We start from the raw sequence: 12,523 nt of genomic DNA, 5'->3' as shown, positions 1-12,523 counted from the left end.
AAAGTGGTGACAAATCTGGTGAAACCGCGGGTTTCGGTCACTTCAAAACTGGTGACAAAACTGGTGACATTTGTATGGGCGGTGTGCAGATTGTCACCACTTTCCCCCTGTACGTGTGAGCCTTGCATCACAGTCGCACTCACTCAGATACTTCGTAAGGAAAACATATAGCTGCACTCGTCTAGCATTGCCCACTTCAGCTGGCGCAGGGTTGCATTCTCTTCACAGCGAATTCAAAATAACCTTAAAAACTTTAAATAAAAAATCTTAAAATTTTTTTTTATTTTTATTTTGCAAAATTTATTTTTCAAAATACATTGTTAACCTAATATAAATAGTTAGTAATCAATATTATGAATAAAAATTACAATTAACATTAATAATAAAGATATTTTTACATACATATGTGGTTGCTTAATTGCTTATTATTACTACTACTCGTTTGCATATAGCTGTTTTCAAAAGTTGCAAAATTTCTTTAAAAATTTAAGCGATTTTAACAGTATTATAATCAAAAGAAAGGTAATCGATTTATCTTTCTTTTGATATATATTAAAAGTTGCAAATCATTTATAATGGTTCACAAAAATTCAGTTTCATTACAATTTTGCAAAATTTGATTGCGTTTTTCCGACTTATATATAGACGCTTTCAAAAGTTGCAAAATTTCTATAAAAAAGTTAAGCGATTTTAACAATGTTATAATCAAAAGAAAGGTAATCGATTTACCTTTCTTTTGATGTATATTAACAGTTGCAAATCATTTATACTGGTTCAAAAAAAGTCAGTTTCATTACAACTTTGCAAAATTTGATTGCGTTTTTCCGACTTATATATAGACGTTTTCAAAAGTTGCAAAATTTCTATAAAACAGTTAAGCGATTTTAACAATGTTATAATCAAAAGAAAGGTAATCGATTTACCTTTCTTTTGATGTATATTAACAGTTGCAAATCATTTATACTGGTTCAAAAAAATTCAGTTTCATTACAACTTTGTGCAAAATTTGATTGCGTTTTTCCGACTTATATATAGACGCTTTCAAAAGTTGCAAAATTTCTATAAAAAAGTTAAGCGATTTTAACAATGTTATAATCAAAAGAAAGGTAATCGATTTACCTTTCTTTTGATGTTTATAAACAGTTGCAAATCATTTATACTGGTTCAAAAAAATTCAGTTTCATTACAACTTTGCAAAATTTGATTGCGTTTTTCCGACCTATATATAGACGCTTTCAAAAGTTGCAAAATTTCTATAAAAAAGTTAAGCGATTTTAACAATGTTATAATCAAAAGAAAGGTAATCGATTTACCTTTCTTTTGATGTTTATAAACATTTATACTGGTTCAAAAAAATTCAGTTTCATTACAACTTTGCAAAATTTGATTGCGTTTTTCCGACTTATATATAGACGCTTTCAAAAGTTGCAAAATTTCTATAAAAAAGTTAAGCGATTTTAACAATGTTATAATCAAAAGAAAGGTAATCGATTTACCTTTCTTTTGATATTTATAAACAGTTGCAAATCATTTATACTGGTTCAAAAAAATTCAGTTTCATTACAACTTTGCAAAATTTGATTGCTTTTTTTCGACTTATATATAGACTTTGACTATGTGTAGCTTCTAGCGGCCAGTTGCATAAATTACTTATATCCATGGAGCCGCTCGAGAATAACACATTGACATCATGTGTAACCAAATTTTCGGAATTCGATAGTGGCGCTTGTAGCGTTATGTCTTGTGACTGGCTTGATGCAGCAGTAGTGTCTAAAACAATTATCTCATCTGGCGCTTGCAAACATTCGTAATTTTCCTCATCCTCAGTTAGATTAAATTGCAATTTGATGAGTTTCCGCTAAATATTAAAAAAATAAATAAAACAATTATAAGTATGCAAAATTGAAGTTCATTAGTAATTAAGCAACTACCTCGTCTGAATCGAGACATTTCTAAGGATGCTTTGTCAGACTGTCCCTTGCCCTTTCATCCAACATGTTGAAGACCTTCATTATCCAATGACTCCGATATATACAATCTAAACGAAAAATTAAAAAAATTTAAATAGCTAAAAATAAGTAATTTATATATTAAAATATATATTTTTTATAAACGTAGCTGCTGATGCTCTAACACGTCTTTTGCACAGCAATCAGAAATTAAAATAAAATGGTAAAATTATTATTGTGGATGCAACCAGTTAGATTCTGATATCTGAAAAATAAAGTAACAAATTATTATTTCTCAAATGAAATATAATTCATAAATAATGGATTTTATTTATACAAAAAGCAGATGACTATAGTTTAGTAAAAATCAGCTTATTTAGATAAAATCATGCTCATATTTACAATACTATTAATTAAGTTAATCCAACACCAATTTAAACATTTCAAATAAAGTTTAAAAAATATATTAATATTTTTAAAAAGGGACAGAAATAGGGTGAAGAAGTTTAAAATATACAAAATTATATAACACATTCAGGAAGCAAATATGATGTTAGAAAAAATGTTTTTTTAGTATTTACACTAACGAAGCACATAGCAAATAAAAAGAAAGTAATGTAAGTATTTAATTAGGTTATTTTCTTATAAAAATATAATTCATTCTTTGACTAAATCTTTAAAATTATTTCGACCACTGTATATTAATATTTACAGCTATTTTTTTTAATATTTACATTTACGAATCAATTACATAGAGTGCTTCACAATTATGCATCACCCACTTATTGAGAAGTTGCGACCAATAATTTGTATATTTTTTAATTTTTTTATGAAAAATTAAGTTCATTCTTTAACAAACACCATATCGACAGCCGGTTCGAAAGCAGCCATTCTCAGAATTCGGTTGAACGCCCTATCTCAGAATTTGGTTCAAAAACTCCGTATCTCAACTGAAAAATTGTGTGTACATATATTGAAAATAAGATAGGGCGAACTGGCTGTCGATATGGTGTTTGTTAAAGAATGAACTTAATTTTTCATAAAAAAATTAAAAAATATACAAATTATTGGTCGCAACTTCTCAATAAGTGGGTGATGTATAATTGTGAAGCACTCTATAGAGAAAATAAGAAAAAATTAATTACTATTTTGGCATCTTCTTCGATTTTGCTTATATCTATTATGACTTAAAACTACATAGTGCTTGATTGCTAAAATTTTGTCAGAGTGCATACTTGCAAATGCGGCTGTTAGTATTAAAAAATTAGTAGTGTAATATTGTTTAAATATCACAACACTTACCGAGAACTAGCTCCACAGTTTTTAATTTAATCAGTGGCTTTTTCCCAGCCTTTCCATCGAAGTTGTACAGCCACACCAACTCGTCGCTGAATAACGACTGCAGCACTTTCTCCACTGTACCCCTGGATGTTTTTAGCTGCATGATGATGCCCACCTTTAAATGTATTAGAGTTTATACATATAAATATATACATATATATATTTGATAAAAGAAAAAAACTATACTCGTTGTTGAGCAGAACTGTAACTTACCATAGCGTCAGCGTGTGCCTTGTTTTGAAGGTGCTCCTCCACCTTATGCAGTGTTCCCTCCGATGACATTGGTAGCAAACTTTGCAGTAAAGTTTGCTCTTCACTTACCAAGTCACCGGTGATTCGGCTTACACTGCGGTGGGTTTTCGCAGAGAGCACCTTACATTCACGCAGCAGTTGACCCTGCGCTTGAACTTCACAACGCTCGGGCATCTGAAAATAAAATAAAGTGTAAAACAAAGTTTAAACATTTGTTAAATTTAAAAAGCCTACCTTCTCGGCAAGGGCGTTTTCTACGGCGGAAAGCCTTTTTAATATTTCTTCTTGCCGAGTCTCCATTCTTGCAAGGGCAGCCAAAATTTGTTGTTGCGCTGTTGAATTTCATAAAATTTATGTGTAAATTAAAAATACAATCAACATATCTATGTTGCTAGTTTAATGTACCTGAGTCATTATCCACGGCAGGTTGGGTGGTCATACGGTCGAGGAAAGGCTGGGACACGTCGAAACGGCGCGATACTCCAGCTACAATGAGAACGTTTCACTTAGGAGAGTTTCACTAATATAATGAATACTGATTCTTCTTACCATTTGCCTGACTGATATCCGGCTCCTCCTCTCCATCAATTATAAAACTAAATTCCATTTCTTCCTAAGTAAAATTATAAATAAGTTATGTAACATAGGAATTAAAATAAATTTATTCCCTACTGGAATAGCAAAATACTTATGGTCTATATCTTCTCTCTTAATAATTTGAATGTCTTCATCTATAATTTGAGCTACAAAAATACCTAAATCAGATGAGGACACCACGGGCTCCCTAAAAATGTCCCCAACCTTTGTCAAAACTACAACGCCAAAACTGTCTGTTTGGGTTTGTTGGTTGACAATTTTTAGGGATCCCGTTTTTTTACTATAGAAGAAACTATCTTTTTCTTTTTTACAATTTATAATAAACTTATCTATTTGTGTAATTTTGCTAGAATCCGTAATATCTCTTCGTTCTTCTATTCTTAGAAATAGTTGCTGCAATATTTTATTTGGATTATTAATAATTTTTTTTAAATATTGCATATAATTTTCAAATTTATATGCAGAAAAATTGTCTAAAGGACCAAATTGTTTAACGCAATCACTTAAATGCAAAAGACCATGGACATTGAAACTGATTAAATGTTCGCCATAAAAATTACTAAACAACTTTACAAATTCTTTTAACATTTCATTAGCGACATTAGATTCTACTTGACAAGACTTCTCACAAGAGAGAAGGCGAATACCGACATGCAACAAAAGAAAATGGTAATACAAGTTATTCGGTATGCAGTCTTTCAAAACAAACAACCCGGAGTACAATAAAAATTGCCGGTATTCTGTCGACTTCCAGCTGCTTATTTCATTTAGATCTCGACTGAGTCTGGAAAATTCAGAGGGAACAAACTTATTCAGAAACAATATTTTTTCATTCATCTTTGTTACGTTCCCTCTTTTAATAAGCAACTGGAGTAGTTTTTTAGTTACTCCTAAGTCAACTAAATGCATGGGTTCTAACGGAAATTGAGAAACCATGCCAATATTTACAGATTCTAGCAAGATTTCACACTGTCTAAATTCGTCTAAATGATAGGTTACATTTACTCTATTTTTAAACGAACTATCTGTTCTTAATTCTCCTACGTTTTGAGAAAAACAGACCCTTCTTTGTAAATACTGTCCTTGTTGAAGACATTTAGGGCAGCTGTTTTTCCCAGTGTGTGACTTCACGCCAGTTATAAAGGCGCGGGCTGGCGTGTCACATGTAAAAAGTCTTACACTAAATTCTTTTAAAACCTGCTTAGATCCCACCCTTACACCATTCTGACTTAGAATTTTTATCTCTTCGCAAAACTCAGCAAGAAAATTATTAACATGGGATGGCTTACTCATTCCTGAGAAGCAGGCAATAGTAAATGTGACCGAATTAGGAAAAGCTTCTACATGCCCCAAAATGGGCCACAATGCCCTATTAGAGCTTTTAAATAATTTCAAACCATCTATACAAAAATCAAAATCTTTGAAATTAAAATTATATTGTATTCCTAAATACAAAAATTCACCTTCAGGAAAAGGTCGAATTTGAACTATTTTTCTACTTGTACCCAAAATGGTTCTTGCAGTTAAAGGTAACCCGTTAAGTCCAGCATTATGTAAGGTTTGTAGGAGGTCCGTTAGGCTATTTTGCGAAATATTATTTTTGATTGCCCACGTTTTTAACCCCCTACAAATTTCCTCGCTTAGGTTTTTGTTTGCAGATTCTTCAGTGCTATCATCACTTTCGACATCTTCAAACAAAAACCTGTCATCATCGCTATTATATTCATCGGTATCTAATTCAGGAAACACTTCCATAGTGCTGGACGTTAGATCACTATTTATTCCGCGGCAAAATGCTTCTCTACTCGTGGACGGAATATCATCGCTTTCTAACCCAGAAGTCGGTTCATTCAGTTTGCGAAACTTCGCAACTGTTGCTTTATAATAAGCTTTTTCCTTACTTATAAGGTTAGAAAGCGTTCTTTTATGCATACCGTAATAAATAATGGTGTAAAGGTACGATCTAATAATAATTCTATTAATAATGATAATAATAGCAATTAAAGTGGTAAGGGCTAAGCTCAGGACCTTACCGGGGTCACACAGGGCGGATCGTGAACGGCCTACTCCGGTAGGTTAGCTGCGAATAACCAATAAGCAGTCCCAGACCAAGAGCGGCAGGAGACGAGGGCCTGATTTAAAAGATCAGAAATGCTTGATGAATCTCCTGTGTCCGGGCGAACAGATGCCGCCCCCCCAAAAAGCATCCCAGGATTGAGACCAGTTAGATCCTGTTCATGGCATACTGGAGCATGTATACGATTAGTCTGATATTGGGCTGGCGAGAGCAGTATTCCGCCACTTTAGTATGTGAGGGTGACACCTCACAGAAATGGCTGGTGGGCTAATGCTGCGATCGCCTCCGTCTCGTTAAAACCCTGGCAGGTCTTCAAGTACGTTCAAAACACGTCGCCATTTAGTTGGCCGCACAGGTCCAGTTGAGATTTACTCCTGGTTTTGCGCTGTCTTGGCTCTGAACACAATATCCCATAAGGACTTGTGTCAACCCTCGCGATGGCCTGCTCCTTTGAGAGAAGGGAACTTCGGGACACTTTAAAGCGACTGTGCTACGTGTGGAGATAGCGGCTTGAAGCGGAGACCCAATTGATTGAAAATGATTAAAACAAAACCAATAAATGGAACCAACGTCGATGACACGGAGGAAGAATGCAGCGCATTCAGGAAGAGCAGTAGAGTCGTGCGCTCCCCGCCACAAACTCCTCTGCAGGCAAATTCCGGCCCCACGAGCACGGAGAAAGCCGCCGGCGTGGCGCAGAAGGCTACACCTTGCCAAACGGCAACTCCCGGCAGCCGGGATAGTCGTCTTCAAACGCCGGCTGCTGCAAACAGCGACAAGCATGTCACCGCAAGCTTGGGAACTTGCGAAGGCAATGAAGATGAGCAATTGGCCCAGATTCGGCTCGTCTTGAAGAAGATGCAGAGCGCTGTGTCTAAGCAAAAGAATGTGTCCATGGACATAACAACAGGTATGGCCCAAATCGAGGAGAGCTTCAATATATTAAGCTACCTCCGAGAGCAGCGCCGGAAGGGGCCTACCCTTTCCGAGCTGCGGAAGGTTGGCCCTGGCTCGCAAAAGAGAGGTCGAACTCGATCCGACTCCCCTACAGGCGAGCCGGAAAAGAAAAAAAATACTACTGCTAATAATAATAATAGTAGTAAAAACATTATTATTAATAATCGTAATAATAATGGCAATAATAACAACAATGCACAGAAAACCGTACCAGACAATCAATGGAAAACGGTTGGAAAAAGCAGAAAGCCCAAGCCAGGGCCAGCGCCTGGTGAACCCTTGGTCAATAAGGGCGAGGCGACCAGCCGCAAAAAAAAGAAGAGGGTGAGAAAAAAGAAGAGTCTCGCCAAATTAATAATTAAGCCAGCTGAAGGCAAAACCTATGCAGAGGTGCTGGGAACGATACGCGGTAAGCTCCAACCCGAGAAGACGGAGACCGTAATTCGATCTGTTCGGAAAACCCGCGAAGGCGGCGTGCTCATCGAAATGGAGCGCTGTGGCAACCACTCAGCATTTAAGGAAAATGTGTGCACTGCCATTGGCCAGCTTGGAGACGCCCGTATTCTCACTAGACGTTTACGTCTAGAAGTTCTGGGCATGGACTGCCTAACCACGGCCCCAGAAGTGGAGAACGCTATACGCGGGGAGTTAGGAGACAAGATGAATGGCCAACTTCGCGTCTCTCTCCTCGCTGTAAACTCGCGAGAACAAAGAATGGCTGTGGTGGAAATCGACGAACTGCCAGGCCGGACTCTTATTGAAAAGGGGAAGCTGCGAGTAGGTTGGATTATCTGCCGCGTCCGAGAGCGCGCGGATGTCCAAAGGTGTTTCCGCTGTCTGGGGTATGGCCACAAAAAGGCGGCATGCAAAGGCCCAGACAGAAGCAGTTCATGCTGGAAATGTGGTCAGCAGGGCCACATAGCCTCTGCGTGTAAAGAAAGCCCAAGCTGCTACCTGTGCTCGGCAGGAGATGGACAGAAAAATGCCCATCACCTGCCCGGGTCGGGAGCGTGCAAGGCCTTCAGGGATGCCCTTGCTGAGGCTAAGACAAAGCTTGGGAGAATATGATCAAATTTATACAAGGCAATATGAACAGGAGTAGGGTAGCTGATGACCTGCTGGACCAATTGGTTCTTGAACAAAGAGCAGACGCTGTCATCATCAGTGAACCCTATAGAACAAAGGAAACCTGGCATGTTGACCAATCAGGCTCGGCCGCGATATGGATTGCTAACCCCAACCATCGCGCAGAGAGCAGCGGGGTCGGACGCTGCTACGTCTGGGTTAAAGTGGCGCAAATCACTCTGGTGAGCTGCTACCTGTCTCCAAACGACACAGCCCCTGTCTTCAGCGGAAAGCTCGAAGAACTTGAAGACGAATTGCGCGATATAACCGGCCACATAATTGTTGCTGGAGATTTCAACGCAAGAGGCGTGGAATGGGGTATGCCCCAAACAAACACCAGGGGAAGACTGGTCCTTGACATGGCAGCCCGCATTGGCCTGACCATCCTCAACACCGGAACGACCCCTACATATCGAAGGCCGGGTTTTGGATACTCTATCCCTGACATAACCCTGGTCTCAGAAAGCCTTCTTCGAAGGGCTGACGGATGGAGAGTGATGGAAGACCTGAGTGGTAGCGACCACAACTACATCACCTTCCAAGTCACTGACATCACGCGAGGGCAAACACGTAGTATCCCTCGCAGGAAACCAGGATGGAACCCGTCTAGGGTCGATGTTCGCAAGTTCGATACGTCACTCCTAGCAGACTCCCAAGGCATTTCACCCACAATGGGAGAGATCCACAACAGGGAGTCTTGTACTAAGCTGGTCAAAGAAACTATGCGCTGCATTCACCGGGCATGCAAAGCCTCAATGCCACAGAGGAGAGCATGGTCAGGTAAAAAGCAGGTTTACTGGTGGAATGACCGAATTGCTGAGCTGCGAAGGGCCTGCCATAGAATGCGGAGACTTGCAACGCGCGCTCGTGGTAGACCCGAGGCGCTGACCAGAGCAGCAGCATACAAAAGCGCTAAGAAAGCGCTTGGGGCCGAGATACAGAAGAGTAAACGGAACTGCTGGAAAGCGCTATGTGACGAAGTGGATCGCGATCCCTGGGGCCAGGGATACAAAATAGTGATGAAAAAGTTCCATACATCATCACAGGCGATGGATGAGGCCCGAGTTAAGAATATAGTGGATGCGCTATTTCCCACACACCCATTAAGAGCCGACACAGTGTTCGTCGAGGAGCAAGCCGAGGCACCACTGTTTTCGACAGACGAGCTGAAGCTAGCCCTGCGAAGCATGAAAGCCGGCAAGGCTCCAGGCCCAGATGGCATACCAGCGGAGGCAATCAGGTTAGCAGCGGAAACGAGCCCTTATCTTCTGCTTAACATGTACAACAGCTGCCTTAGGGCCCGGGTTTTCCCAAGCCAATGGAAGAAGGCGAGACTGGTGCTTATACCCAAGGGCAAAGGGGGGGAAATGCCGGAGAGCGCCTTCCTTGTCGCCTTCGCGGACGACGTGGCAGCCGTCATAACAGCAAGAAATGTCCAGCTAGCACAGCTCAAGCTAAACCAGGTCATGCGCAACGTCAGTAGATGGATGAGCGATCACGGTCTGCAATTGGCTACAGCCAAAACGGAGATCGTGCTCCTCACCAGGAAACGGATCCCAACAATTATAAATATAATGGTCGGACCTCAACTCGTGACGACTTCTAGGTCTACAAAATACCTAGGGGTGAAGCTTGACAGCAAACTCACATTCTGGGAACACATCCATGGAGTATGTGAAAAAGCTGCGCAGAGCACGGCGGCTCTAAGCCGGCTGATGGCGAACGTGGGCGGCCCGAAGCCATGCCGCAGGAAGCTTCTGATGACAGCGGTCCAATCGGTGCTCCTGTACGGGGCAGAAATATGGGCTGACGCATTGAAAGTCAAAAAATACCGGATTCAAATGTCTTCGGTACAGCGCAGAGGGGCACTACGCATTGCTTCTGCATACCGTACAGTGTCCGCGGACGCGGTTCTGGTTATTTCTGGCGTCATGCCAATTGAGCTACTTGCTTACGAGCGAAAAGAGATTTACAATCTCAGTGCCGAGATAGGTCGAGCAGCTGCCGCGGCAAGGGCGCGCGAGCAACTGATCCAGCAGTGGCAACAAAACTGGAACGCGAGCACAAAAGGTCGATGGACACACTCCCTGATAGCCGACCTTCAAACATGGCTGAACAGACCACATGGGGCAGTCGATTTCTACCTGACGCAATTCCTCACCGGTCATGGTTACTTCCGAGAATATCTTCATAGAATGGGAAGGGTGGACTCACCGTTCTGTCACTACTGTGGAAACGTCGAAGATAACGTGTACCACACATTCTTCACCTGCGAACACTTCTTGATCTCGCGCAGAATGTTGGAAGAAAGACACGGAGACATTACTCCGGACAACATAGTTGGGATAATGATTTCCAGCGCAGAAAAGTGGGAAGCTGTTGCGAGATACGTGAAATTCGTACTCCGCTGCAAACGAGAGGACGGTTGTCTACTGAGGACACCCGAATGAAACGCCCCTACAAAAGAGCAGCCCCAAGGCTCTAACAGCGCGCTCCTGCATCTGAAGACATGCAGAATTGCGGGGCCAGATGCGGGATTCTTGCGCGGGCGGTGGGAGTTTGGGTTTTAGTGGGTAGCCCAACACGCTTCGGTGGGAGTCCCACACTCGGGGAAGGTAGTATAGGGACTAGCGCCCCGGCCAGTGCATAAAGCATTTCCCTCTCCTACGAAAAAAAAAAATAGCAATTAAAGTAGTAATATAAATAATAATATTATAATACTATTATTAATAATAATATTATAATACTATTATTATAATATTATTATTATATTAGATATTATAATAATAAAATTAATAACAGATAAAATTTATATATATATCTAATCTCCGCTGACTTCTACTGTCTATATTCCACGACCTGCAAAGAAAATATAAAAATAAAATTTGATAAAAAATAATATATAATAAAAAATATCGCAACAAAACCAAAAAAACACTTCATTGAAACGTCTATATATTATGGCCATAGGCAAGTGTATCCACAAATCGTCGTTTAAAGTACAAAACCGCGTATCAAGATAATGCAAAACCGCGTATGTGAGGTTGCATAAATTATATTCCAGAGCGTAAAAACTCTCATATGTCAAAATGGTTTTCTTTTTTGTAAAGCAATCGCATTTCTGGCTAGTATATTTCAGAACGAATGGATAAGGCTTGAGCCAAGAGCTATTGTTAGCTAATCCAATTTTTGGCAAAAAAGGTAATTTACGCGGCTTTGCAGAGCGACGATACGCGGTTTTGTACTTTAAACGGCGATATGTAGCTCTACATATTGTGCCGTATGTATGCTAATTGTACATACATATGTTGCACATATCGTACCTAGAGAAAAAGAAAAACTTATTTCCAAAACGCGTTAAGTCCAAAATAGCACCCCCATAACATGCTAATTGTATGTTGCACATATGTACATATCGTCGCTGGAATAATGAAATAGTGTAACATGAAAAGTATAGTTTTGAGAAAAACGAATTGGAAGTTTTTATAAACCATTACAAACCATACAAATACAATTTGGTTTTTCGGGAATAAATTAGTGAGCCAAAGAGATATTTAAGAAAACTAAACATTTTTCAAATAGATTAAAGGATTGTCTATCCAATAGTGCAATTATCGAATAAAAGTGTATTTAGCATTTACACTGTTTCTTTATTCGAGCGACGATATATATATACATATTTCCACTGCACTTTCCTCTTTTTACCTACATACGTATGTACACATGTACGTCGTTGCAGCTGCGCTTTGTACAAAGGTACTTGCACTTCACTTTCTTTTGTTTAACTGCATACATATCTACACACTTATGCAGTTGCAACTATTTCCACACATATGTATGTATACAATGTAGGTACCCAGTCAGCATTTGGTCGATGCAACTACAACAACTGATGCAAATGCAGCGGATGCAAATATTGTTCCTGACCGAAAATGTCTGTTTTTAAAAACGCATCAATAATATACATATACATATAATAATTTACACAATTTACATTAAACTCCGTTGGCAGAAATTAAGTAAATTTGCTGTTAATTGGAATTAAAAGCAACTGATTTTTATATTGTTGCGCTTAGAAAAACAGACATTCTACTGGACTTTTCACATTTATTGCACCACACTTTTTGCTGTTTACATATCTACCTAGTTGCACTTTTAACATACAAAAGTACATACAAATTTGCATTGCACTTGGAGCAACCGCGTTTCTTAATATTTAAACCAG

The 12,523-nt window shown here is 39.4% G+C and overlaps 1 protein-coding gene across 3 annotated transcripts; it reads right to left on the bottom strand.

Moving 5' to 3' along the window:
- Window positions 1-1,528: 1,528 nt before the first annotated feature.
- LOC118735115 lies at window positions 1,529-4,176 on the bottom strand. 3 transcript variants are annotated; one of them, XM_036464735.1, is made up of 7 exons: window positions 4,092-4,176; window positions 3,948-4,028; window positions 3,777-3,874; window positions 3,504-3,716; window positions 3,252-3,405; window positions 1,932-2,214; window positions 1,529-1,858 (listed from the first exon to the last, which is right to left on the bottom strand). In XM_036464735.1, the coding sequence occupies exons 1-6, from the start codon at window positions 4,147-4,149 to the stop codon at window positions 2,201-2,203; spliced, it is 618 nt and encodes a 205-aa protein (XP_036320628.1). In that variant the 5' UTR covers window positions 4,150-4,176; the 3' UTR covers window positions 1,529-1,858; window positions 1,932-2,200. The 3 variants fall into 3 exon arrangements, with proteins under 3 accessions (XP_036320628.1, XP_036320629.1, XP_036320627.1); XM_036464736.1 differs by lacking the exons at window positions 1,529-1,858; window positions 1,932-2,214 and having other exon boundaries at window positions 2,655-3,405; window positions 3,504-3,662; XM_036464734.1 differs by lacking the exons at window positions 1,529-1,858; window positions 1,932-2,214 and having other exon boundaries at window positions 2,659-3,405.
- Between the last annotated feature and the right edge of the window lie 8,347 nt (window positions 4,177-12,523).

The sequence above is a fragment of the Rhagoletis pomonella genome, unplaced genomic scaffold (assembly GCF_013731165.1).
Source record: "Rhagoletis pomonella isolate Grant_MI unplaced genomic scaffold, Rhpom_1.0 Rhpom_scaffold_00003, whole genome shotgun sequence".
In the NCBI taxonomy this organism is placed as follows: Eukaryota; Metazoa; Arthropoda; class Insecta; order Diptera; family Tephritidae; genus Rhagoletis; species Rhagoletis pomonella.
Note: the sequence above shows the minus strand (reverse complement) of the source record. Positions and strands in the feature narration are given on the sequence as shown.

Coding starts and splice junctions, on each gene's coding strand:
- LOC118735115 (XM_036464734.1), bottom strand. CDS start 4,149: ATGGAATTTAGTTTTATAATTGATGGAGAGGAGGAGCCGGATATCAGT. Junction 4,029..4,091: donor GGATATCAGTCAGGCAAATG/GTAAGAAGAATC, acceptor TTCTCATTGTAG/CTGGAGTATCGCGCCGTTTC. Junction 3,717..3,776: donor AAAACGCCCTTGCCGAGAAG/GTAGGCTTTTTA, acceptor TTTTATTTTCAG/ATGCCCGAGCGTTGTGAAGT.